The sequence below is a fragment of the Leucoraja erinacea genome, chromosome 25, assembly GCF_028641065.1.
Source record: "Leucoraja erinacea ecotype New England chromosome 25, Leri_hhj_1, whole genome shotgun sequence".
Taxonomy (NCBI): Eukaryota; Metazoa; Chordata; class Chondrichthyes; order Rajiformes; family Rajidae; genus Leucoraja; species Leucoraja erinaceus.
The window spans coordinates 1896068-1920757 of record NC_073401.1 but is presented as its reverse complement, the minus strand read 5'-3'; the positions used below and the strand labels follow the sequence as shown (position 1 = coordinate 1920757).

At 43.5% G+C, this 24690-nt stretch overlaps 1 protein-coding gene across 1 annotated transcript; it reads left to right on the top strand.

The window, feature by feature from the left end:
- Nucleotides 1-13929: 13929 nt before the first annotated feature.
- hspb8 (heat shock protein b8) lies at nt 13930-20553 on the top strand. Its single transcript, XM_055655577.1, has 3 exons — nt 13930-14558; nt 15452-15515; nt 20055-20553. Exons 1-3 carry the CDS (start codon nt 14159-14161, stop codon nt 20224-20226), a joined length of 636 nt encoding a protein of 211 aa, XP_055511552.1. The 5' UTR covers nt 13930-14158; the 3' UTR covers nt 20227-20553.
- Nucleotides 20554-24690: the final 4137 nt, after the last annotated feature.

Sequence of the window (24690 nt, the reverse complement as noted above, 5' to 3'; positions counted from 1 at the left end):
GGTCCCAAGTGTCCCGGTAATTTATCGGGGTCCACTGGTTCGTAGCCCTCTTCTTTATCCCCTTCCTTCTCGATACTCCCTCACAGGACACGATCGACTCCAATGTCCCATCCCCCCACAAGTGTAGCATTGATTAGGTTGGCTTCATTCTACCCCTTGGTTCCATTGGAAGGGATTCTAAATTGGGAGTGTGGTTGTGATAATAATCTGAGTAATCTGGAACCCTATTTTCTCCCAATCTATAATTTGCTGGTACTCTGGGGATCCATGGTTCAGAGTAAGATCTTGGCAATTCTTTCTTGGCTATAAGTTCACTTTCTCTTCCAGTTACAGGATCATTTTCCTGGTTCCTACCCTCCTTCCAATAGTGCCTCACAGCTCTGGCCATCTGACTGGCTCAGTTCTCAGACCAGTCCCTGTTATCAGTCTTAATTAAGTCCGCTACTTTAGTGGGGAGGCAATACAATAGGATAGCACAATATTGAGGGGAACTTGCTCCATTCTGATAGTCTTAAGTCTCCAGATTGGTCCATATATAATTTTGAAGAACGGTCTAGAAATTTGTCTGCTCCTTCATCCTTTTCTGGTTTTATTTCCAGAACTCTTTTAAATCGCTTGGTTTCTGAAATGTTTTTGCAAGGGACTGTTAAAACAGTCTCTTCGCTTGCACTGTCATCCATTACTATGTTTGCCAAAGCTTTAAAAGTTGGGTGTCCTAGGGTTACTAGAAATTTGGTCTTTTCAGCTGAAGTAATTATCTGTTGTATGGTCTCCCACAAATCCCGTGAATCTGCATGGTATACACACATCGTGTTTCTTAAATAATCTATAAAAGCAGCATAGTGCTGCTTCCTATCGGGGTTTCTATTTAGTACTTCCATTATTTCATGGAGCTACCACGGAGTATGGACGTCTGTGGCACTGGGATTTTTCGTACTTACTGCACTGGTCAAATCCACTGTGCCCAACCCTTCCCTTACTGGGAACTGCCTTTGGGATATCTGTTTAATTTGTAAACTTTTGGTTACATCAAAATCTATCTCGGTATCTTCAATCATTGACTCACCCTCAGATGAATCTTCCCATTCGCTAGGGGTTTCCCGATACTGTCCAATAAATCGTTCCTCTTTCTTACTACTCGTATGATCTGCCTTGGTTGTGGCTCATAAATACTCTGGCTGCTGCAATATATCGATCATACCTTCCATTTCTTTAAACACCTGAGCTAACCTCTTCGTTCTACACTGGGTGCCATAAGCCACTGGACGATCTATCAATGATGGAGTGCATAGGGTCGAAGAATCTGGTACCCCAGTATCTGCTGTTGGTAGAGTCTGTGCAGGTACAGAAACTGCAGGAGTTGTTATAGGTTCTGAGGACCTGATTTTTGTTTTACGGTAACAAGTCATACAATTGAAGCCTGGGAAACGCAAGAGGAACATGGTGGGAGTTGTGAACTTCCACTTACGTTAACATCTGTCCACTCTTCTAAATATTCATCTCCTTCCCCCTCGAAGTCAGCATAAACCATCGGATTCCTTATCTTTAAATTTACAGAGACTAGTTTCCTTCCAGGAGATCTGCCTTCCCCTTGTCCTGTGTGTTTACCTTCATCTCCACTCTGTCCTTCCTACTGCCTGGAGGTCAATCTACTTCACCTTCTTTCAGTTCTATTCCAAGTTTACCAATCGCTTTTTCCCAACTATCCCTCTTAACCTCTTTATTCGCCTTCCGTTCCTCATAATTGTTTCTCTATAACCCTATTAATTCTTTTGCACTTTCGTTATTACTATGTTGCCAAATAATCCTCTCAATGTATTTTATCCCTTATACTGTTCCAATGGCCAAAGCTTGTTTCCTAATTTCTTATTTAACACTCCTGATAAATTTCTTAATTTCTCTTCCTTGTGAGGAAACTCATTACGCATTTGTTCTAATGGGATCCTTTCCTCTCCTGTCATATCTCGATCTATTCTATTCCCCATGCTTCCGAACATCCAAAACAGAATTCCTAAGTCCTCCGCTCCTTCCATTTGATCCCTAAATTTATCAAGCTCACTCCTGAATAATGGTAATGGCTCAAAGCATTCACAGCCTCAAGATTCTTTACTCCTTTGCTCACCAATCCTACTCTCCTATTCAAATTATTCTCCTATCTCCCAAAAATCCACACCATTTCAACCTTACAATTTTCTCAATCCACAGTCATTCAAGGATCAGAGTACTCCAGGGAACACTCAAACACATTCGAGCACAATCAAACACATTCTGGCACTCATTTAATCCTCAATCGAAACACCCGAAAATAATCTTCAGACACGCAAGTAACACAGTACGCAAGCAGATCACACTGCCTATTATTATCAGGCACAACCACACTCCTACATAAACCACAAACATGAGTTTATTATAAATCACGCACTCTAATAAATCCTCCTCGTGGTGCAATTGTTCGGCAGTACGACTCCTCCCCCGACACAGCGATTGAAAGAGTACAAACCCTGATTGAACCACCATGACTCAGATTCTCACAATACCACAATCTAAACAATTACAAATATTTAATTCAAACACAAATTTACTTCAATTATCTAAATCCTTAAAAATCCTTGAACACTCACACAAGCAGCAATACAAATATCATCTTGTGAAGGGGGCGCTGTTTTGGCGGCAGCCATGGCAGCAGCGCGTCAGCCTTTCAATTTTATTTTTTATTTTTAGTATGTTTTAAAGTGTGTATTTAGTGGGGTTTTTTGTGTTTTGTGTGGGGGGTGGTGTGGGTGGTGTAAGGGGGAAACCGCTTTGGTCGCCTCCTCCATGGAGAGGCGACTTTTTCCAGGTCGCCTCCCCCGTGGCCTACCATCAAGGATCGGTGAGGTCTTTCCCGGAGACGTGCCCAGGGCTTCAGTGGCAGGCGCAGCATGGACTCGGCGTGGAGCGGGTGAGCCCTCGCTGGGGCTCGCCGGAGGGGAGTGCTCCGTTTCACTGGTCCGGGGCAGCCGGCAGCCTGAAGTCGCAGCCTGAAGCGGTCTGCAGAGTTCCAGCTGCTGCGGCGCCTACAGCCCGGGATCCCTCGTGGGGGACCCGGGGGAAGAAGAAGCCGCGATTGCCGGCCCGCGGATAACTTCTACCGCGGGCCCGGCATGGACTTACCATCACCCCTGGAGGGGAGCTTCGACCGCCGGCCCTGCAGTCTACGGTGCTTCTGGCTGCAGCGGGGACTTTAAATCTCAACCGCCGGCCTGCGGCCTACACAATCTTGAAGCCGCGGTCTCCGGTGAGGAAAGACCGATCCTGGACTGGACTCTGGACTCTGGTCTTGTCCACGGGGGGGGAAATGGAGGAGGACGGCCAAAATTTTTTGTGCCTTCCACCACAGTGATGAATGCTGTGGTGGATGTTTATGTTACATGTTGTGTCCTGTTTATGCATTTTATTATTTTGTTAACCCATCTTTATGCTTTGTATGGAACTGATTTTTAAATTATGTAAAGCACTTTGGGTTCAATGAAAATTGACTATAAATGTACTATATAAATACATATTATTATTATTATTATTATTATTATTAGTATTATTATTATTATTATTATTATTATTATTAATAGCGGTCCGCTCTAAATGTTAACTTTCTAAATCTTAATACACTCTAAATCTATTTACATACACAAAATATTTACATAATTCGGGTCCGATAACAATACAAAAAAGACAATATTAAAATTTTACAATTTACAAAAATGACAACGCGCCAGCGCACAGTTTACAAAAGCTCAATCTCAATGCCGCGTCACGCTGTTATTAATCAGTGAACCTCTCCCTCCGATACCGAAGATTTTCCCCTTCCTAGGTTACTCTTTGCTAAGGGGTACTAATCCTTAAATGACTACTTTTCCTCCCGAATGTTACTATCCAGCTAAGACTGGACTTCTATAGGGGAACCTCTATCTCTCCTCTCTAAGTTCTACAGAATTAGGAGTACCCTTCGCATTCGGATTACTTTTCAACAAGTAAATCAGGTTCCCATCTCTCCGTTACTCTTCGCTATCAGGAAGTAATCAACAATCGAGCAAGCACCGCCATTCAATGTGATCATGGCTGATCATCCCCAATCAGTACCCCGTTCCTGCCTTTTCCCCATATTTCCTGACTCCGCTATCTTTAAGAGCCCTATCTAGCTCTCTCTTGAAAGCATCCAGAGAACCGGCCTCCACCGCCCTCTGAGGCAGAGAATTCCACAGACTCGCCACTCTCTGTGAGAAAAAGTGTTTCCTCGTATCCGTTAAGGTTGCAGTCTCCCATCCTGGAAAGAGGAATGTCTTTACGAAGAGGGTGGTGAATCTGTGGAATTATTTGCCACAGAAGGCTGTGGAGGCAAAGTCAGTGGATATATTTAAGGCAGAGATAGATAGGTTCTTGATAAGTATTGGTGATAGAGGTTATGGGGAGAAGGCAGGAGAATGAGGTTAGGAGGGAGAGTTAGATCAGTCATGATTGAATGGCAAAGTAGACTTGATGGACCGAATGGCCTAATTCTACTTTTTTTATCTCTTATGATCTTATGATCTAAAGAGCATCTTAAAAAAGGAAGCCGCCATAGAGAGGGAAAGAGAAGGAGTTTCAGGAGAAAATTCCAGGATTCCAGAACTCCTGGCCATATTGCCCAGTTTAGAGTTACAATGCTATTGGCACAGTGATTACATTGGAGAATATACAAAACATTTCTGAATTGGTGGACCATAGGAATCAAGATACAAGATGCGAAGAATTTATTAGCCAAGTATGTAAGAACATACAGATAACTTGACTCGCCATACAGTCATACCAAAAAGCCAACAAAACACACAACTACAAAAAAATTAACATAAACATCCACCACAGCGCACTGTGATGGAAGGCAATAACGTATTATCTTCTTCCCTCCTTTTCTCTCTCAGTCAAACCATCCGCAGTTGGGGCGATCGAAGCTTCTGCAGTCGGCGATCGAAGCTCCCGCATTGGGTCGATTGAAACTCCCGTGGTTGGAGCTCCCGAAGTTGATCCCCAGCCATGGGACCGTCAGCTCCATGATGTTAGGCTGCAGCATGGACGGAGATACGATACGGAAAAAGTCACTTCTACGTCGAGGAAAGAGATAAAAATTGTTCCCGCCACATATGGGCTTGAGGACACACATACCTGTGTCGCTTGTGATAAGCCTCATTGCTCTGATAAAATTTCCTCTGTGATTTGTTGCCCAATCTCTCATAGAAGAAAAAAAAGGTTTGCATTTTATAAATTATAAACCATGATGATGTTAATGATGATAAATCCATTGCTCCGTTCTTTACAAACAGGCTGTCCTTGGTAGAACACATTCTCACCACTGTTTTAGACAGCTATTTCTAGACTTCAATAAAATCTGCTGACCAACTGCAGTAGGCGAACTTGAGTAACAGACCCTAACTAATAAAGGATATAATTTGATTGCGAGAAACTTGATGTAGCTGGGCATGGTAGCTTAGGAGCTGCAGCGTGAAAAAAAAGATTGACATTCACTTAGCTCATATTCCATTATCCTTGTTGTCACAGCTTAGAGTGATAAGGGAGAGGCTGACTTATCAGAAAAATCCATTTCCATCAGTTCATCTGGACAGCCCAGATAGAGCATGAGAGAATGTGGAGGAGTGGAGTAAAACATTTGTCAACAACAGATTCAGTTATTTTTGTTAACATGATAGTGTGTTAAAGTCACAACTTGAAATCTTCATAGACTGTATCCCAAAATGATACTTGTTTGAAATTATACCTAGATCATCAGAAATTATACCTAGACCATCTATCACTCTTTCTCACCCCGGCATACAGACCTCTCATTATGAGAACCAAGCCCAGTGTGAGAAACATAAAGACTTGGCCCGAGGGCGCTGCCGCCCAACTTCAGGACTGTTTTGAGCGCACCCAGTGGGACCTGTTTGCAAACCAGGACATACAAGAATACACATCCACAGTCATGTTCTATATACAGAACTGTATCAACAACGTCACTGTCGACAGGGAGGTCAGGTGCTATCCAAACAACAAACCATGGATGACCAGGGATGTCAGGAAACTGCTGAGGGAACGCAACTCAGCCTTTAGATCTGGCAGTGATGAATTGTACAGCACTGTCAGATCTAAACTAAAGAGAGCCATCAAAGAGGCAAAGACAGTCTATGGAAGAAGGTTAGAGGGGTATTTTAACGAGAGGGACCCTCGGCGTGTCTGGCAGGGCATTCAGCAACTCACAAACTACAAGGGCAAGGGGGGGCCGATCATCAACAGCAGTAACAACTCGCTAGCTGAGGAGCTCAACCACTTTTTCGCCCGTTTTGAGCTGAATGAGGCGGAGCCTGCACCTGCAGCCGCACCCAGCACTGACGACCTCGCACTCACTGTGCCACTCACTGTGAGTACGGAGGACGTCAGAAGAGCACTCCGCAGGGTCAACCCCAGGAAGGCTGCTGGCCCAGATGGCATCCCAGGGAGAGTATTGCGGGACTGTGCAGACCAGTTAGCGGAGGTTTTTAGCGACATCTTTAACCTCTCTCTGTCAACGTGCACTGTCCCTAAATGTTTCAAAACTGCTACTGTCGTGCCTGTACCCATAAAAACATCTATTACCAGCTTGAATGACTATAGACTTGTTGCTCTCACTTCAACGGTGATGAAATGTTTTGAACGGCTGGTCCTGGCCCACATTAAGTCCTCACTCCCATCCACCCTGGATCAGCATCAGTTTGCATATAGAGCTAATAGGTCAACGGAAGATGCCATCAACATAGCTCTACATTCTGCACTGGCACATCTGGAGCGCCCTGGCTCATATGTGAGGATGTTATTTGTAGATTTTAGTTCTGCATTTAATACCATCATCCCCAGCAGAATGGTGGACAAACTGTCTGATCAGGGTGTTAATGCAAACACATGCAGATGGATGAAGGACTTCTTAACAGACCGCCCACAGACTGTCAGGATGGGGTCCAATTACTCCCCAGTCCTGACGCTCAGCACAGGAGCGCCACAAGGTTGTGTGCTGAGTACCATCTTGTATACAATATACACTTATGACTGCACACCAACACACAGTACAAACAGGATCATCAAGTTTGTGGACGACACGACTGTGGTGGGACTGATAAACAACAACGACGAGTCTGCCTACAGAGATGAAGTCCAAAAACTGACTGTCTGGTGTACCAAAAACAACCTGGTACTCAACCCATCAAAGACAAAAGAACTGGTCGTTGACTTCAGGAGGAAGAGGAGAGAGGAACCTGCTCCCTTATACATCAAAGGAGACATGGTGGAGAGAGTCACTGGCTTTAAGTTCCTGGGAATAAATATCTCCCAGGACCTCAAATGGCAAATGAACACCGTCACTCTCGTGAAGAAGTCACAGCAGCGGCTGTATTTCCTGAGGTCTCTGCGGAGAGCAAACGTCTCACAGCCGCTGCTGCTGTCCTTCTACCGATGCGCCGTGGAAAGTATCCTCTCCTATGGAATCCTGGTGTGGTTTGCTACCTGTACTGTGGCTGAGAGGAGGGCGCTGCAGGGAATTATAAAAACTGCACAGAGCATTACAAACGCTCAACTGCCCTCCTTGGATGATATATACAGGGCCCGATGCTTGCGCTGGACCACAAATATCAAGCAGGACACATCCCACCCTGCCAACCACCTTTTCACTCTGCTACCCTCTGGGAAGCGATTCAGGTCTCTGGTGATTCAGGTCTCTGGTGATTCAGGTCTCTGAAGGCTCGTACCAGTAGACTAAAAAATAGTTTCTACCCATGTGCGATAAAAGAGCTAAATTCCAACAGAGAACACTAGGGAAGCAAAATGTAATTCCAAGAAATGCCACCAAATTCTTTTAAATTCTTTTTAAATACTTATTTATTATTTTACTAATAAGTGTACATATGTGTCAATGGTTATCGTGTTTGTATTTTTTAACCGGAGGAGGTGTAATGGAATTTCGTTGCACAGTGTTGTGCAATGACAACAAACGTATTCATCCATTCAATCATTCATTCATACATTCATTCATTCATTCAAAAGGTAATACATTTTGAACTTTCCGCTTCCTGAGAAGTTCTTTCCTGAATAGTGAAATTCTTTAAAATACTAACTTCTGCCAGGGTCTTATCTGCTGTGCCATTGAGATCATCAATAAAAGGATATGGGCCAAATGCGGGCAGGTGGGACTAGTGTAGATGGGACATGTTGGCCGGTGTGAGCAAGTTGGACCAAAGGGCTTGTTTCCACTCTGTAAGACTCTTTGACTCTAAAAGTTGATTAAAAATAATTTGTAAGATATTTTTCATTCATAGCTATTACTGTTGAGTGAGAGTTTGATCGTTTATTTTCCCCACCCTTGGATTCCTCTTCACAACATACTGTCCTTATCAGAGAAGGCAGAGGGGGTACCCAGTAAAAAGACCGCAACCACTTGGTGTGATGTTACAACGTAAAAGAGTCATTTCTCTGATCAAATGACACCAGTTCTGCACGGAGGTTCACACAATGTAATAGTTGAGTCATTAAACTGGCCAGAAGACCTTGCTGGATATGCTAAGTGATGCACTGCTATCATTGCATGAGTTAGCTGTACTTACAGCCTGAAATAAAATATGCAGCTCAAGGACATTTTTGTGTAGAACATCCTTTAGGCTGTGAAAATGTTTCTGGTCCACAATCCTGGACAGAAACCCATGACATGACTTTCCCCAGGGCAGCTAGTTGGCACTTAAATGTTTTGTGCCCTTGACCTCCCCTCCAACAGCAAATTTTCAATTTGTACTTACAGTGTGATATTTACACAGTGGAATCAACTGTTTTCCAAGGTCAGTTGTTCCTCAGAAGTTAGTTGGGGAATGGAAGCATCAGTAGTGCCGCGTTTGACTTGATTCCCAGTCAAGCAAATGATTTGAATCTGGAAATGTAAAGTGCTTCCCTGCTGTTTTGTTCTTCTTCTGTGGTGTTGTTAAACAGCAGGGCCCCTAGATTGAAATGAAGTGGCCATAAACACAATTTGTCAAATCATTTCTGCTTGATTATCTTGCCAAAGTGACATTGTTAAATAGAACTATAAAAATATGGATATGGGATCCCAGGCTGTGATCTGAATTAAGCTGCAGTGATGTTAGAAAAGAGAAAGTGTATACGAGCTGAGTCATTCTGAACAAAATGTCTGCATCATTCTAAGATTACAGCTCAATGGACAGGAAAGGTGCAGTTTAAATAAACCAAACCCATTAGTCTAACAAGAGAAAAATAGAGACTGATGTTTACAGATATAATTAATATTGACTTTATCCTACTTTATTTAAGTCCTGTAACATGTAAATTATAAGAAATTCAACATTTCCTGCCGTTAGATGTTTTTCAAACAATTTCCATATACTCAAGAGGTACTGCTATGCAACAAGGTGATACTCTCGTTTACATTTTGCCTGCATGTTACAACATTGTAAATTTAAACTGACTGCTCTCTGATCACAGGTTTCACATCCTCACTCATCTTGATCTACATTTTGATTAAGAAGGAACTGCAGATGCTGGAAAATCAAAGGTAGACAAAAGTGCTGGAGAAACTCAGCGGGTGAGGCAGCATCTATGGAGCGAAGGAAATAGGCAACGTTTCAGGTCGAAACCCTTCTTCAGAGGGTTTATCTACATTTTGTTCTACATTTTGTTAGTCAGAGACACCCTGGAACGTAATGCTGTTGAAGGACCTACACTATTGGAATGAGGGATGACTCTCCCATCTTATTCACCTAAGAGCACACACTGGGCTGGATCTGGCCTGCAGTCGCTGCCCTCATTATTCTCAACGTTGCACGACCTGCCTGCTGCCTTGTCATCCCAAGAGAACGTGAAGTCTGAAGAAAGGTCTCGACCCGAAACATTACCCATTCCTTCTCGCCAGAGATGCTGCCTGTCCCGCTGAATTACTCCAGCATTTTGTGTCTATCTTGTAACTCCGCGGGACAGGCAGCATCTCTGGAGAAAGGGAATGGGTGAGAGGGGAGAGGGAGACAAGAGACATGGAACAGTAAGGTGTGAAAATGACAGATCAAAACAGACACAAGGAAATGGAAATGGTTCATTGTAAACTGAGGGGAAGATGACAACGAGGCATACAATCAGTTAAATTAATCAGGAGGACAGTGAAACTAGTCGGAGAACTATAGTTTCACAGAGTCCCACAGCATGGAAACAAGTCCATGCCGAACATCAGGCACCCATTCACATGCCCGCTCTATTTTTCCTGAGTTCCCATAAATGCCACCACACAAGATTCAACTACTCCCCTCCCCATACACTAGGGACAATTTACAGAGGCCAATTAACCGATCAACTCTTTGTGTTGGGATATTGGAGGAAACTGGAGCACATGGAAAAAGCCCATGCAGTCACAGGGAGAATGTACAAACTACACAGAGAGCATGTCAGAATTCAGAGTAAACCCAAGTTGTTGGAGTTGTGAGGCAGCAGCTTAATATCTCTGGTGTCAAACACTACTGAAATGGTCCCATTTTTTTTCAAGGAAACCCACCTCTGAGAAACTTTCTTCCAAATAGGCTCCATGTACTAAATATATACGACAAATGGTGAAGTCAAAACAAAGTTAGTAGATGGGTAAGTTTAATATGATCACCTACTAGCTCCATGAAAACCAAGCTTCATTTGTTCCTAGCCTTGTAATATAATGATGAGTTTCTGAAATGTAGAAGATACATTACTTTATGATGGTCAAATTCATTATAATCCATTGGGCAACTACCTCATGTTTTCTTTTGATTGCAATAATTAATAGACAGAAGGGTCTGAGGTTCCCACATTGGTCTCGTCAGACACCTCAGAATCCGCAAAATCTGAGTGGAAGCAAGTTATTCTCAAAGGACTGCCTAAGAAGAAGAAAAAACTTTTCAACCATGGGATATTCTAAGTTATTTACCACAAATGATTTAAATTAAATTCTCAAAACACCTATACAAAACAGTTAGCAAAGAAGGCCATTTCCGCACATTGAATCCATCCTCGGCCCACCAAGTCCTCACCGACCAGCGATCCCCGCACATTACAGTATCCTACAATAGGGACAATGTTTACATTTACACCAAGCCAATTAATCTACAACCCTCTGTGTCTTTAAAGAGTGAGAGAAAACCGAAGATCTCACAGAAAACCCAAGCAGGTTACGGATCGGACCGGGTCTCATTCTCAATGTAACCTTTTCCCCCCACATTCCAATCAATACCCAGACTCTTCATCTCACCCACACCAGGGTCAGTGTAGGCTTGGCAATTGACCTACCAACTCACAGCTGCTGGGATGTAGGAGATAACAGGAGTCTCATGGGTAAATCACAGGATGACATGGAGAACATATGGCAGCTTCCATGTGCAGAAGAAATAACTTGACCTTTCAGGCCAATGACTCTTTGATAAACAGAGATATTGCCAGGTCATTTCTCCGCAGGTATTTCCAGCACTTTCTGTTTAAACATGATGCATGGACTTGTTGGGGCAAACTCCAAAGCCCAAACTGGCACCACTCAGAGTAAGTCACACTGTGAATCCATCTAAATGTAGTCTGACTGCACAACAATAATTTCCAGAATTGTGAGAAGGTAAGATGAGCAAGGAGGACACCGTCTAGCCACATTGTCCCATCTAGCCAAAGAAATGTGTAAGAAGGAACGGAAGGTGCTGGTTTACACCAAAGATAGAAACAAAATGCTGGAGTAACTCAGCGGTACAGGCCGCATAAGGTCATAAGGAATAGAAGTAAAATTAGGCCATGCGGCCCATCAGGTCTCCTCTGCCATTCAATCATGGCTGATCTATCTCTCCCTCCTAACCCCATTCTCCTGCCTTCTTCCCATAACCTCTGACACCCGTACTAATCAAGAATCTATCTATCGCTGCCTTAAAAATATCCACTGATTTGGCCTCAACAGCTATCTGTGGCAAAGAATTCCACAGATTCACCACCCTCTGACTGAAGAAATTTCCCCTCATCTCATTCCTTAAAGAACATCCTTTAATTGTGAGGTTAATATGACCACTAGTTCCAGACTCCCCCATTATTGAAAACATCCTCTCCACATCCATTCTATCCAAGCCAAGCCAAGACATCCACTCTATCCAAGCATTTCTGGAGAGAAGGAATGGGTGACATTTTGGTTTGAGACCCTTCTTCAGACTGAGTGAAGGATCATGGCATGAAACGTCACCCATTCCTTCTCTCCAGAGATACTGCCTGTCCTGCTGAGTTACTCCAACATTTTGTGTCTACTAAAGAATGGGTTGACTCAATGTCTTAACTTCAAAAACAGACTTTATTCGCAATACAAACCCCCTCCGGTGATGGATACCTAGCTTACGGACAACCTTACTTACAAATGCACTCCCATAATATTCCTTTCAAAAGTCTGATGTATGTCCCAACACACAGCTAAAGTGGTTTCCTCTCCCTCTGCATGTTGAGTGACTGTTCTTTCTTATCCGTTGTGTGTGCTTTTGATGCCAGTGGGGCGGTATGGTTCCCATAACCAGCGGTTTTGTGTATTTCTGTCGTACGATCAAAATCGGTTTGGGGAGGCAGGGAGCACCTTGTATGTAAGGTCATAAGGTGATAGGATGAGTGATAGGATGAGAATTAGGCCATTCGGCTCATCAAATCTACTCCGCCATTCATGGCTGATCTATCTCTCCCTCCTAACCACATTCTCCTGCCGTCTCCCCATAACCATTGAAACCGGTACTAATCAAGAATCTATTTATCTCTGCCTTAGAAAAATATCCATTGACTTGGCCTCCGCAGCCGCTGTGGCAAAGAAATCCCCAGATTAATCACCCTCTGACTAAAGAAATTCCCCCTCATCTCCTTCCTATAACCATATAACAATTACAGCACGGAAACAGGCCATCTCGACCCTTCTAGTCCGTGCCGAAAAGTCCGTCCCTATAGGAAAGTCTTTCAGTACTGAAACTTTCACCTCTAGTTCTGGACTCTCCCACTAGTGAAAACATCCTCTCCTGATTGCGTCTGCCTCGTGATTTCTGTCACACTGCACACTGTCACACTGCACACTGCACCCATACTACTCATGTATAGGAATGAACTGCAGCTGATGGTTCACACTGAAGATAGACACAAAATGCTGGAGTATCTCCGCAGATTATATAATATTCGGTATTTTTCTCTTTGCACTTCACTTGTACTTGGCCTGATTAAACTCAAGTATAATATGATAGTATCTATACTAGAGTATAATATAGTCTGAAGAGAGGTCTCGACCCAAAATATCGCCCATTCCTTCTCTCCAGAGATGTTGCCTGTCCCGCTGAGTTACTCCAGCATGTTGTGTCTATCTTCAGTGTAAACCAGCATCTGCAGTTCGTTCCCTTTGGTAGAGACGGGGACAATGTGGCCAGACGGTCGTGTAAAGGGCCCGTCCCACTATCGCGACCTTTACAGGCGACTGCCGGCACCCGTGATAGGTCGCCGGAATTTTCAACATGTGGAAAATTCAGCAGCGACCAGAAAGGCTCTGGAGACCTCTCACAACCATAGGAGACCTCTTGCGACCATACAGGCTGCATGGTGGTGAGAGTTCTCCTACGGTCGTGGAGAGGTCTCCAAAGAGTCGTGGCGTCTTTCTGGTCGCCGCTGATTTTTTACCATGTTGAAAATTTCGGCGACCTATCACGGGTGCCGGCAGTCGCTTGTAAAAGCCGCGTAAGTGGGACAGGCCCTTTACCCAAGTTGAAGTGTTTGGTACTTTTCGCAGTGAGTGCCGGGTTTGTGAGTACTTTTGTCAGCACACGAGCGCCGGCAGCGGTCCATGAAGCGGACACATCGTCGCCCACTGGAGCCGGCGGCTGGTAAACAAGGATGAGCGGCGCTGCTTGAAATAGCCGGCGGGGAGGCAGGGCGAAGCGAGGGATGGCTAAACTTGGTCAGCACACGTAAGAGGATAGCGCTCCCGCGGGCGGGCCGGCCCGCATTCCTGCGCATTGCTCATAGATCAGATTTTACTGATGACAACTGCCGGCGTCCTCGCCTCCCCCAACGCCAGTATAAAGCAGCGGGTCGGTGAGCTGAGAGGGGTAGAGAGTGCGTAGCCATGGCTGAAGGTCAGGTCCCCTTCTCCTGCCAGATCCCCGGCAGGCACAGGAGCACCAGGGACCCCTTCCGAGATCCTCGCTTCCTGGAGGAGGACTTCGGCATGTCGCCCTTCCCCGACCACTTCACGGCCGACTGGCCCGACTGGGCTCGCCCCAGGCTCACATCCACCTGGCCCGGCCCGCTGAGGTCGTCCTTCAACGGGGCAGCAGCCCGCGATGCCGCGGCCGCCGGCAGCCCGTCGCCGCCCCACTACACGGCCCGCTACACGGGCTACCCTGAGACCAGGAGCCCACCCAGCCTCAGCCCCGGCGAACCCTGGAAGATGTGTGTCAACGTGCAGAGCTTCGCCCCAGAGGAGCTCACCATCAAAACCAAAGACAGCTTCGTGGAGATATCAGGTCAGTTGGGGGCTGAGAGGGAGAGCCGGCCCTTTCACCCACTATATGAGGTGGGCAAGACCACTGCTCTTGGGCTGAAGCTAAACTGTGAGCACCAAGGTCAGGACTGGTTAACCCATCACCTGGCGCCACCCATCTTCTTCCTGGCCAGCTGAGAGCTTCCAATGTTGTGTTTTCCTTTGCTGACTCAATATCAGATGGTGGAGATTTGTAGGAAGGAACTGCAGATGCTGGTTTAAACCGAAGATAGACACAAAAAGCTGGCGTAACTCAGCGGGTCAAACAGCATCTCTGGAGAAAAGGGTCTTGGGCGGAGACCCTTCTTCAGACTGAAGTTGTTTCATCAGCTTTTTGTATCTATTATTGGTGGAGATTGTTGTATTGGAGAAAAGTTAATTGCCAGCCTAATAGTACAAGTTATTTGCCAGATTGGGTATTTCATGGTGGATCATTGGAGAATATTTTTCAATGGGGTATGTTCATTTTGAGAAAGTTGAAACATTAAATTTGACAGTCGTTTAAAGAGGTATCCTTGCTCAGTTTCACACCCATGCACCCAGTCCCCAAAGGCAGGTGGAGGGTGAGAGAGGAGAGAACAACTGTGTGTTATAATGTTAGTGGGTTTTGCTCTGCATTGGAGAATGTTCGATGTTGAAACATGGGTGGGTTGAACCAGATGCTGTTCCAGTGTTCAGGCCATCAGAATCCCAAGAGACATCATTGTGACGTTGGAGCACATAGATAATTGGCCAAAGAGCAGCTGAGAACGTGGCCCCCAATCGCGGAATTAAGTGGCCAAAGCGGAAGTGCTGATGTCGACAAATTCCTCTGTGGGTTGAGATCACCGAGCATGTTCGATACTTCCCTGACCACTCCCTTTGTCTCATTCTCAGGAAAACATGAAGAAAAGCAAGAAGAAGGAGGAATAGTCTCCAAAAACTTCACCAAGAAAATCCAGTAAGTAGCAACTCCTATTCAATACCTCGAAGAGCTCAGACTTAGTGTGATTTTTTAAAGTTTACTGTGTCAGCCAATGGATTGGCAGCCTTTTGTTTTTTTTTTTTAAGTTCTCATTGTCAGTCCAAGTTGAGCATGGGCCAGAAAAGAGACAGAGAGAGAGTACCCATGAACTTGAGATTCTTTGTCTGTAATTCCCGACCTTATTTGGTGAGTGTACCAGTTGTAGTATCATTCTGGAAAATCACATTGGTTTTAACAAAAGGGAGCCCACAACAAGCCCTGACCGGCAGTTAGAGTGGCAGAACTGGAGCACAATGGTCTCACTGCATCCACGTAACTATCCGTTCAAAACTCCAATTGGACACAAAGGTAGACACAAAATGCTGGAGTAACTCAGTGGGACAGGCAGCATCTTTGGAGAGAAGGAATGGGTGACATTTTGGGTCGAGACCCTTCTTCAGACTTGACATCATTCAGTCAAACTTCCAATTGATGTCCCTAAATCCTGAGGTTCCCTTTCACATTCTTAAATCTTCTTAATATTGATGCAATCAATAATTTATTTTTCCATGTTTGCAGTAGGAGTTTAGTTGATCTGTCAGCTTGTCACTTTTATATCAATTTATTTTAAATGCACTGATGGATTAGTTAAAATATCAGCAGAGAATGTTCAAACAAAAAAAACGAATATGTTAACATTGTAGGCACTAAATCAGGAATAGTATATATTTAAAAAATGCTTCTTTGACAGATGACATCAGACCCATAAAACATTTGATTTTATAACATTGGACCCAATTTTTTTTGGAACTTAATTCTATCAGTATTGGCCGTAATAGAGCATTAGTTTAGATTAATGAGCAAAGTTTATTCTCTTTGTTGAAAATAAGGAGCGTTTAGTCCAACATACGTTTTCTTTTAAAGTAAAAATGATGAATATCATTCTTTCAACTGCGACTGCAGACGTGAGGATTTGAGCAGAAATGTAGAATTTTGTGTGTTATCTTGAGCATGAGAAAAACTAGTAAAAAATCATGAAAATAAAATAAAGATAGGATACGATCTGTATCTCAGCAGTATCTCAACAACTGATTTAGAGCTTAGCATTGTGGTCTGTTAACACAATGTTGGACAGATATAGTAGGCAATATGTTTCAGCATTTGCCATATGTTGTAATTTTGTCATTCATTATGTCATACGTTAAAATAAGCAATAAAATGTAACTGAGCAACAACTTGGCATGCGTGTCCATATGACCCCATGCCCATGAAATGCATGATGTTGTACATTTCAAAATTTTAGTTTTGCTTGTCATAAACAGAAAGGTTGGTCCAAATTTTGTTCACTGATGTAATACACCCTTGAGGAAAGTTGTTCATTTTCCCTGTGAACTTTGCCAATTTATGCACTGCAATTCTGGTGTAAACACAATTTTACTGGAAGAGTTTTAATAAATGACATTCAACATTCGGCGTTTGAAATATAGGCTGTCATCAAATACATTTATACAATTTGCTTTCCAAATAATAAAACCTATTAATCTCTGGAAAAGCGTTTATTAAAGACACACAGTTTTCACAAAAAAATCAAATTAACCAGCTATAAACATTTAAGGAAAGTGAGAGTCCAGAGACCCATGTATAAAATTGATTTCGTATCCACGTCAGGTGCAGCTGAACATCAACAGGATTTAGATATCAATATTGCATACTTCAAAACAAAACAAGATTCAAACTATGTTTTACTTTGACTGTAAAGTCCATGAGCCATGTACTGTATGCATGTTCTCTTGGTAATCTCTACTCATGGAGTCATTACCCCAATAATGACATTTCTCCTCATAACTATAGTTTCTATCATGTCTCAACCCCAGTGGGGTTTTTTTTGTCTCATAACTCAAAGAAAAAGATACTGGAAAGTTGTTTTGAACATCTTTTTTAACAATCCTTTTTGATTTCCTGTGTCTCCCCTAAATGTAACATTTCCTAGGGGTTCTTTCTGTCTCTGCAGAGGTTTGCTGGTCTGTCAGCCTCTTATGATCATACAACACAGAATCAGGCCCTTCCACCCAATGCTTCCAGGCTGACCACACTGCTTGTCTAAGGTTATCCTATTTACCTGCTTTTCACCTATCTACCTCTAAACCTTTCCTACCTGTATCTATGCACTGGTCCAAATATCGTTGCAATGATGTTATTGTACCTGCCTCAACTACTTCCTCTGGCAGCTCATTCCATATATGTGCCAACCTCCGTGTGCAAATGATGCACCTTGTGTTCCTATTGAATAGTTCCCCTCTCACCTTAATTATGAGTTACAGAAGACCTGGAGAAACCCATGCAACTTCAAAGTATCTGGTTCAATAGCTTAGTAAGTTGAATCCAGAGATGTGCTGAAGGCAACATATGCTCCTAAGAGACATGTCTGCCTCCAACTATGAGTATACTGTGATCACCCTCAGAATCAAAACAGGCCAACAGAATGTTTGTGCCAAGACTGATGTGAAGATGAAAACATTTCAGCTGACGACATTCAAGCAAACAGATTTTTTTCCAAAGCAAAAGAACAAAATCCCTTTTAAATACTAATACTGAAGCTAAATACATTAAAAAAAAGCTAAAAACTAAAAACTAAATACTAAAAATGATTTAATTGAACATATTACTATCTATGACCTCACATTCTTCTGTTTAATACATTTTTCACAGAAATTGTTATCTTCTTTAAATTTCACATTTGCGCCTGATTAAGCAGGATCGGGGTTCTTGAAATAAATAGGGATTTAGAGTCAACTCAGATCAAAACGTAGCATTAAATAGAGTTCCTTAGTGATCCAATCTAACTCTTGTACTCACCCTGTTCATGAATAAATGGAGGTGAATACTCCAAACAATAATATAAGATTTGCTTGAGACATCGGACCTGATTCATGGTATTCAGCAGGGTTTGGATTTATAAAGCACATCGTCTAGAGAATGGCAGGCGCATTTTAATATGGCTGCAAGTATGAAAACTCGCATTAGGAGAGAGCATGTTGCATCATTTGTCAGTATATCCCAAATTCTTTTACAGTTAATGAAATATTTTTGGAAGGTTGTTACATTGTAATTTTAGTAACTTGGTAATTAATTTGCATCTCATAAGCACCCATAAAGTGCAGTGCAGCACAACCAAAATGTATTGGGACATGTGGAAAGGGACGGAATGTAACACTGAAGTCCGCCATTTTACTGGAATTTCCAGCGGTTCAGAGGCCATGGCCATTCTACAGGATTTCCCTAATTGAATTTAATTTCTCAATAAGTTCATAAATTCATGTGATAGGAGAAGAATTAAGCCATTTGGCCCATCACGTCTCCACCGCCATTTAATCATGGCTGATCTATCTCCCCCTCCTAACTCCATTGTCCCACCTTTCCCCCTGATGCTCTAAGTATCTGGGATTGTTTACAAAAGGTAGACCCCAATCAGTCCCATCTTCAATTGCAGTTGATCACGTGATATCCAGCTGCTGCAGATAATGACATTATTAAATATATCTTTTTTTTTAAACTTTAACAATGATATTTTTAGGCTTGGAACAAAACAGGGAGAAAAAAGCCAAAATTAAATTTAAACTGGCATTTCTCAGGCAAGCTTAAACAATTTCACATGATGTTGCCAACAATGCAATTGAATTGCTATGGCACTGAAGAAGGTAATTCAGCCCATCGAGACTAAACCAACATAAGTTCATGTGATAGGTCGAATTGCCTAATTCTGCTCCTATCAAGTCGACACCGCCATTCAATCATGGCTGATCTATCGTTCCCCCCAAACCTCATTCTTCTGCCTTCTCCCCACAATCCCTGACACCAATACTGATCAAGAATCTATCTATCTCTACTGCAAAAATATCCATTGGCCTCCACAGCCTTCTGTGACAATGAATTCCCCAGATACACCACCCTCTAATTAAAGAAATTCCTCCTCATCTTCCTAAAGGAACGTCCTTTAATTCTGAGGCTTTGACCTCTGGTCCTAGACTCTCCCACTAGTGTAAACATCCTCTCTACATCCATTCTATCCAGACCTTTCGCTATTCGGTAAGTTTAGTCTATTCATCTAGTTATGCATTCTCATCAGCCTCATTTTCGTTACACTCTGTCATAAGTTAGTCTGTCCCATATACTTTTCTAATTCTCTGTTGGAACCCCTGACTGACTCACTCTGATTCTCTAACACTTTGATTCATCACCCTTTCAGGCAGTAAATGTGAGACCACAGCATAAGAACAGTTTTTTGATGCACTCCCCAACTTTTGGATTGTGCCAAAACCTTAACCCTTTCCCATTCATCAATAGGAATAAATAACCTGCATTAACTATACCTAGGGCACCCTTGATCTTCTACATATGTTAATGTTTCTTCGGCCTAATTATGTCCTGAATACATTAAGCATAAACTGCCAAAGAGTTAACTAGCAACTACTTTAGGGATATGAGATGTGGTGTGAAAATCTTGATCAATGTTTTTTCATTTCTCTGCTTCTCTAGGCTGCCCACCGAGGTGAACCCCGCCACTGTTTTTGCATCTTTGTCTCCTGAAGGAGTCTTAATCATTGAAGCCCCTCCTGTAAGACCACCTTGCTACTTCTATGGGGATGACAGCATGAGCATCGATGCAGAAGAAAATGGATTGAGAGGCCAGGAGCAGACTGTTTCTTAATCTTAACTGACTCTGAAATGACCTGTCAAATATAAAATGTGCCTAAAAACAGGGGGTTATTACTTTTATATGAGGCGACAAGGGCTGTATATAAATCATTGTTTCTTTACTTTGATACTTCTAGATAGTCTTACGGAAGATATTGATCTGTTTTGGTATATTTTGTATATGAGAAGACTGTGTATTGATTGTAGGTTTTCCTGCACAATAGCATGTATTTTATATGCTGTAAAATAGGAGACAGGTTCAGTACCAATCCTGTAAGAAAAGCCTTTCATTGTTGATTTTGAATACATCTTTGATTAAAAAATCTTTGATTTGTTTTTATTGCCGTGAAAATTCTGTGATTTCTTTCCACTTAATGGCATTAAGAAGGAGGACCTGATACGTGGGTTGATATACAGGCTTATTAGACTCTGAATCGAGGTTGGTAGATTGGCCGATCTCTGATAAAAGTAATTTTGACATGAAATGGGCTCAGACAGTTTAAGTTTAAATCCCAGTCAGCACTGTGCCAGGGAACAAAACCACCGTCAACTTAACATTAATTGCATCAGACGGACCACAGTCATACAAAAATTGTCACAGCAGTCTACTAGAGAGTGCCCCCGTAGAATCTGGGAATTTTATATTGAACCTTTTATGTATCGGCCCAATGCCCTTGAGAGACATCTATCTATATTATTCTAAAACTCTTCCCTTTGTTCTTGTGCCTGTGTGGGCTAGGGTTGTGTCAGCTTTCCGTCAATCTCCTTAATTTCTATCTTCTTCCAAACGCTAGGCCACAGCCTTCCCATTTTCACACATGCGATTGACATTTTCCCCGCGGACGCGATACATATCTTCCCGTCGCATTTCAACCTATATTTCCCAAGTTACTAATCTTTTGAAAACTTTAAAAAATAAATTAGTTCTTCAAGCTCATCCATTTTGAAGAAAAAAATGCTGACCCGCACGCTCCGTGCTCGAGAGGAACTACAACTCGCTCGGCCCCGCACCCTCCCCTCCCCCTCTCCATCTCTACCTCCCCTTTACTGCCCTCTACCCTCCCTCTACCCCTTCCCTCTCCGCCCCTCTCCCTTCTCTACCCCTTCCCTCTCTGCCCCCCTCCCTCTCAATCCCCCTCCCTCTACCCTCTCTCTTTACCCCCCTCACCGCCCTCTCCCTCTCTACCCCTTCCCCCTCTCTGCCCCTCTACCTCTCAATCCTCCCTCTCTCTCTCCCTCTACACCCTCCTCCTCCTCACTCTCTACCCTTCCTTTCTATCCCCCTCACACTCTCCCTCTCCACCCCCTCCCCGTCCCTCTCTACTCCCCTCCCTCTCCCTCTGTACCCTTGCCTGCGCAGTTGGGGGCTATGCGTGAGTGGATAGGGTGGGGGATGGGGGAAAAGAAGCAAATGAAAGTGTTACTTGGAATTTAAAAAAGCAATGTTCAAATCCTGGGTTGTAAGCTGATCTAGAGAAATAAAAGGTCCTGTTCCTCCAATTTGCGTTTGGCCTCACGCTGACTAGAGCAGGCCCGGGAGAAAAAGGTCAGTTTTGGAATGGGAAGGGGAGTTGATTCATTGACCTGCTCCATTATAATACATTTGACATCAACGCTACATTTGTAAAGGTCCCAGAACCTGACTGCTGTTAGACAAAGTTCCCAGGTTCAATATATTTAGATGAACAGTCTGCAGACTTCAATTTGGATATGTGTCATGATTATAAAACAAACAAATCAGTTTGAAGGGAACCACAGATCAGGTTCCAGAATGCGAATGGAAGCAAGCAGATGGGGAACTGATCTCTTATACTACAAACCTTGCAGTGCCATCCACCTTTGACGCTGAGGATTCCAAGTGTCCCATGGTCACTTTCTGCCAAAGCCACTAATGTACTACAACATTTCCACATTGTATACTTTCCAAATTGGAATTTTAACATTTACTCCACAGGTCAATTTTCCTGTTCACTAAACTATGTGTTTGATAGTGCAGGGAACCAGAGAGAGCTGTTCAAATCCCTCCAAGGCATCTGTGGGATTTAAATCGAACTAGCTAAATAAATCTGAAGATGGGACTTGATCCAATATGTCACTTATCCACGTCTTCCAGAGATGTTGTCTAACCCACTGAGTTGCAACACTTTGTGTCTTTTTTGGTAAACCAGCATCTGCAGTTCCTTCTGTCTCTCTCTTAATTAAATATTAATTATAATATTAATATAATATCAAGGGGGGAAGTTAGTGTGTGTGTGTGGGGGGGGGGGGGGGAGGGGGACTACTTGAGGTGGTGTTGTGTTACTGTGTGTGGGTGTTGTGTTGTGGGGGGGTGGGGGCAGGGTGATTACTGTGTGTGTGTGTGTGTGTGTGTGTGTGTGTGTGTGTGTGTGTGGTGTGTGTGTGTGTGTGTGTGTGTGTGTGTGTGTGTGTGGTGTGGTGTGGGGGGGGGGGGGGGGGGATTAGTGTGTGTGTGTGTGTGGTGGTGTGTGTGTGTGTGGTGTGTGTGTGTGTGTGTGTTGTGTGTGTGTGTGTGTGTGTGTGTGTGTGTGTGTGTGTGTGTGTGTGTGTGTGTGTGTGTGTGTGTGGTGTGTGTGTGTGTGTGTGTGTGTGTGGTGTGTGTGTGTGTGTGTGTGTGTGTGTGTGTGTGTGTGTGTGTGTGTGTGTGTGGTGTGTGTGTGGTGTGTGTGTGTGTGTGGTTTGTGTGTGTGTGGTGACACAACACGCCGCCCTCTCTCCCCACAACCGCGTGTTGAGGGGACGGGACCCAACTGGTCCCACTTGGCCTAGTAATCTATATAATTCCCTGAATCAACAGGCAATAGGAGTGTGTAGGAAGGAACTGCAGATGCTGGTTTACACCGAAGATAGATACAAAATGCTGGAGTAACTTAGTGTGACAGGCAGCATCTCGAGCGAACGAATGGGTGACGTTTCGGGTCGAGACCTTTCTTCAGACTGACCCAAATCTTCTATCCAGAGACGCTGCCAGTCTCCAGCATTTTGTGTCTTTCTTTGGAGGCAATAGGAGGTGGGCAAAAACTTGGTTGCAAGGTGGCTCATGAAGAACACAACACCCTATATTTATATACACAATTGCACAAAGTGCTGGAGGAAATCAGTGGGTCAGGAAGTACACAGCATCTGTGGGGGGAATAGACTCTTCAATCTGAATCATCTCTCCACTTCCTCCACGGATGCTGCCTAACCCTTTGAGTTACATCACACTTAGTGTTTTGCTCAAGATTCCACCATCTGCAGCTTCTTATTTCTCCATCTACATTTACATATCTCCTTTCATAGCCTCATATTGCCCCAGACTACTTGACAGTAGTGGATTACTTTAAGAATGTTTAATCACTCTCGAGAATCAGCTGTTCCATAACCAAGGTGATAAACACAAAATGCTGGAGTAACTCAACGGGACAGGCGGCATCTCTGAGTCCCTCAGTCTGAAGAAGGGTCACGACCCGAAACGTCCTCCGTTCCTTGTCTCCGGAGATGCTGCCCGACCTGCTGAGTTACTCCAGCATTTTGTGTCTATATCTGGTGTAAACCAGCATCTGCAGTTCCTTCCTACGCATGATTTTGACAGGTAATCAACTTTCCATGGTATTAATTGGACTAATAGTTGCCAGGACACTGGGTTGTTCATCGGACTAGTTCAAATATGTTGTCATTTTTAGTCTTTCTCCTCTTCCCACATAGCTGAAGGCTGTCACCTTGGTGGCTCATTCCAACCATTCTGTAGCGTGGTAGACACCACTCTTGTTGTTTGTCTGAGATAGAGACAAAATGCTGGAGTAACTCAGCGGGGTAGGCAGCATCTCTGGAGAGAAGGAATAGGTGACGTTTTGGGTTGAGACCCTTCCACAGTCTAACCATTCTGTAGCTTGGTGAACACCACTTCTGCTGTTTGCCTGTTGATCTATCAACAACAATAGTGTCTAGAGCCAAATTACCTTTCAATATTCCTAAAGGTTCTGATGTCCTTGTGTTAGTATTGTGATGTTAACTACAGCTGCCTTGAATAGTGTTACCATATAACCATATAACCATATAACAATTACAGCACGGAAACAGGCCATCTCGACCCTTCTAGTCCGTGCCGAACACATATTCTCCCCCAGTCCCATCTACCTGCGCTCAGACCATAACCCTCCATTCCTTTCTCGTCCATATAACTATCCAATTTATTTTTAAATGATAAAAACGAACCTGCCTCCACCACCTTCACTGGAAGCTCATTCCACACAGCCACCACTCTCTGAGGAAAGAAGTTCCCCCTCATGTTACCCCTAAACTTCTGTCCCTTAATTCTCAAGTCATGTCCCCTTGTTTGAATCTTCCCTACTCTCAGTGGGAAAAGCTTATCCACGTCAACTCTGTCTATCCCTCTCATAATTTTAAAGACTTCTATCAAGTCCCCCCTTAACCTTCCGCGCTCCAAAGAATAAAGCCCTAACTTGTTCAACCTTTC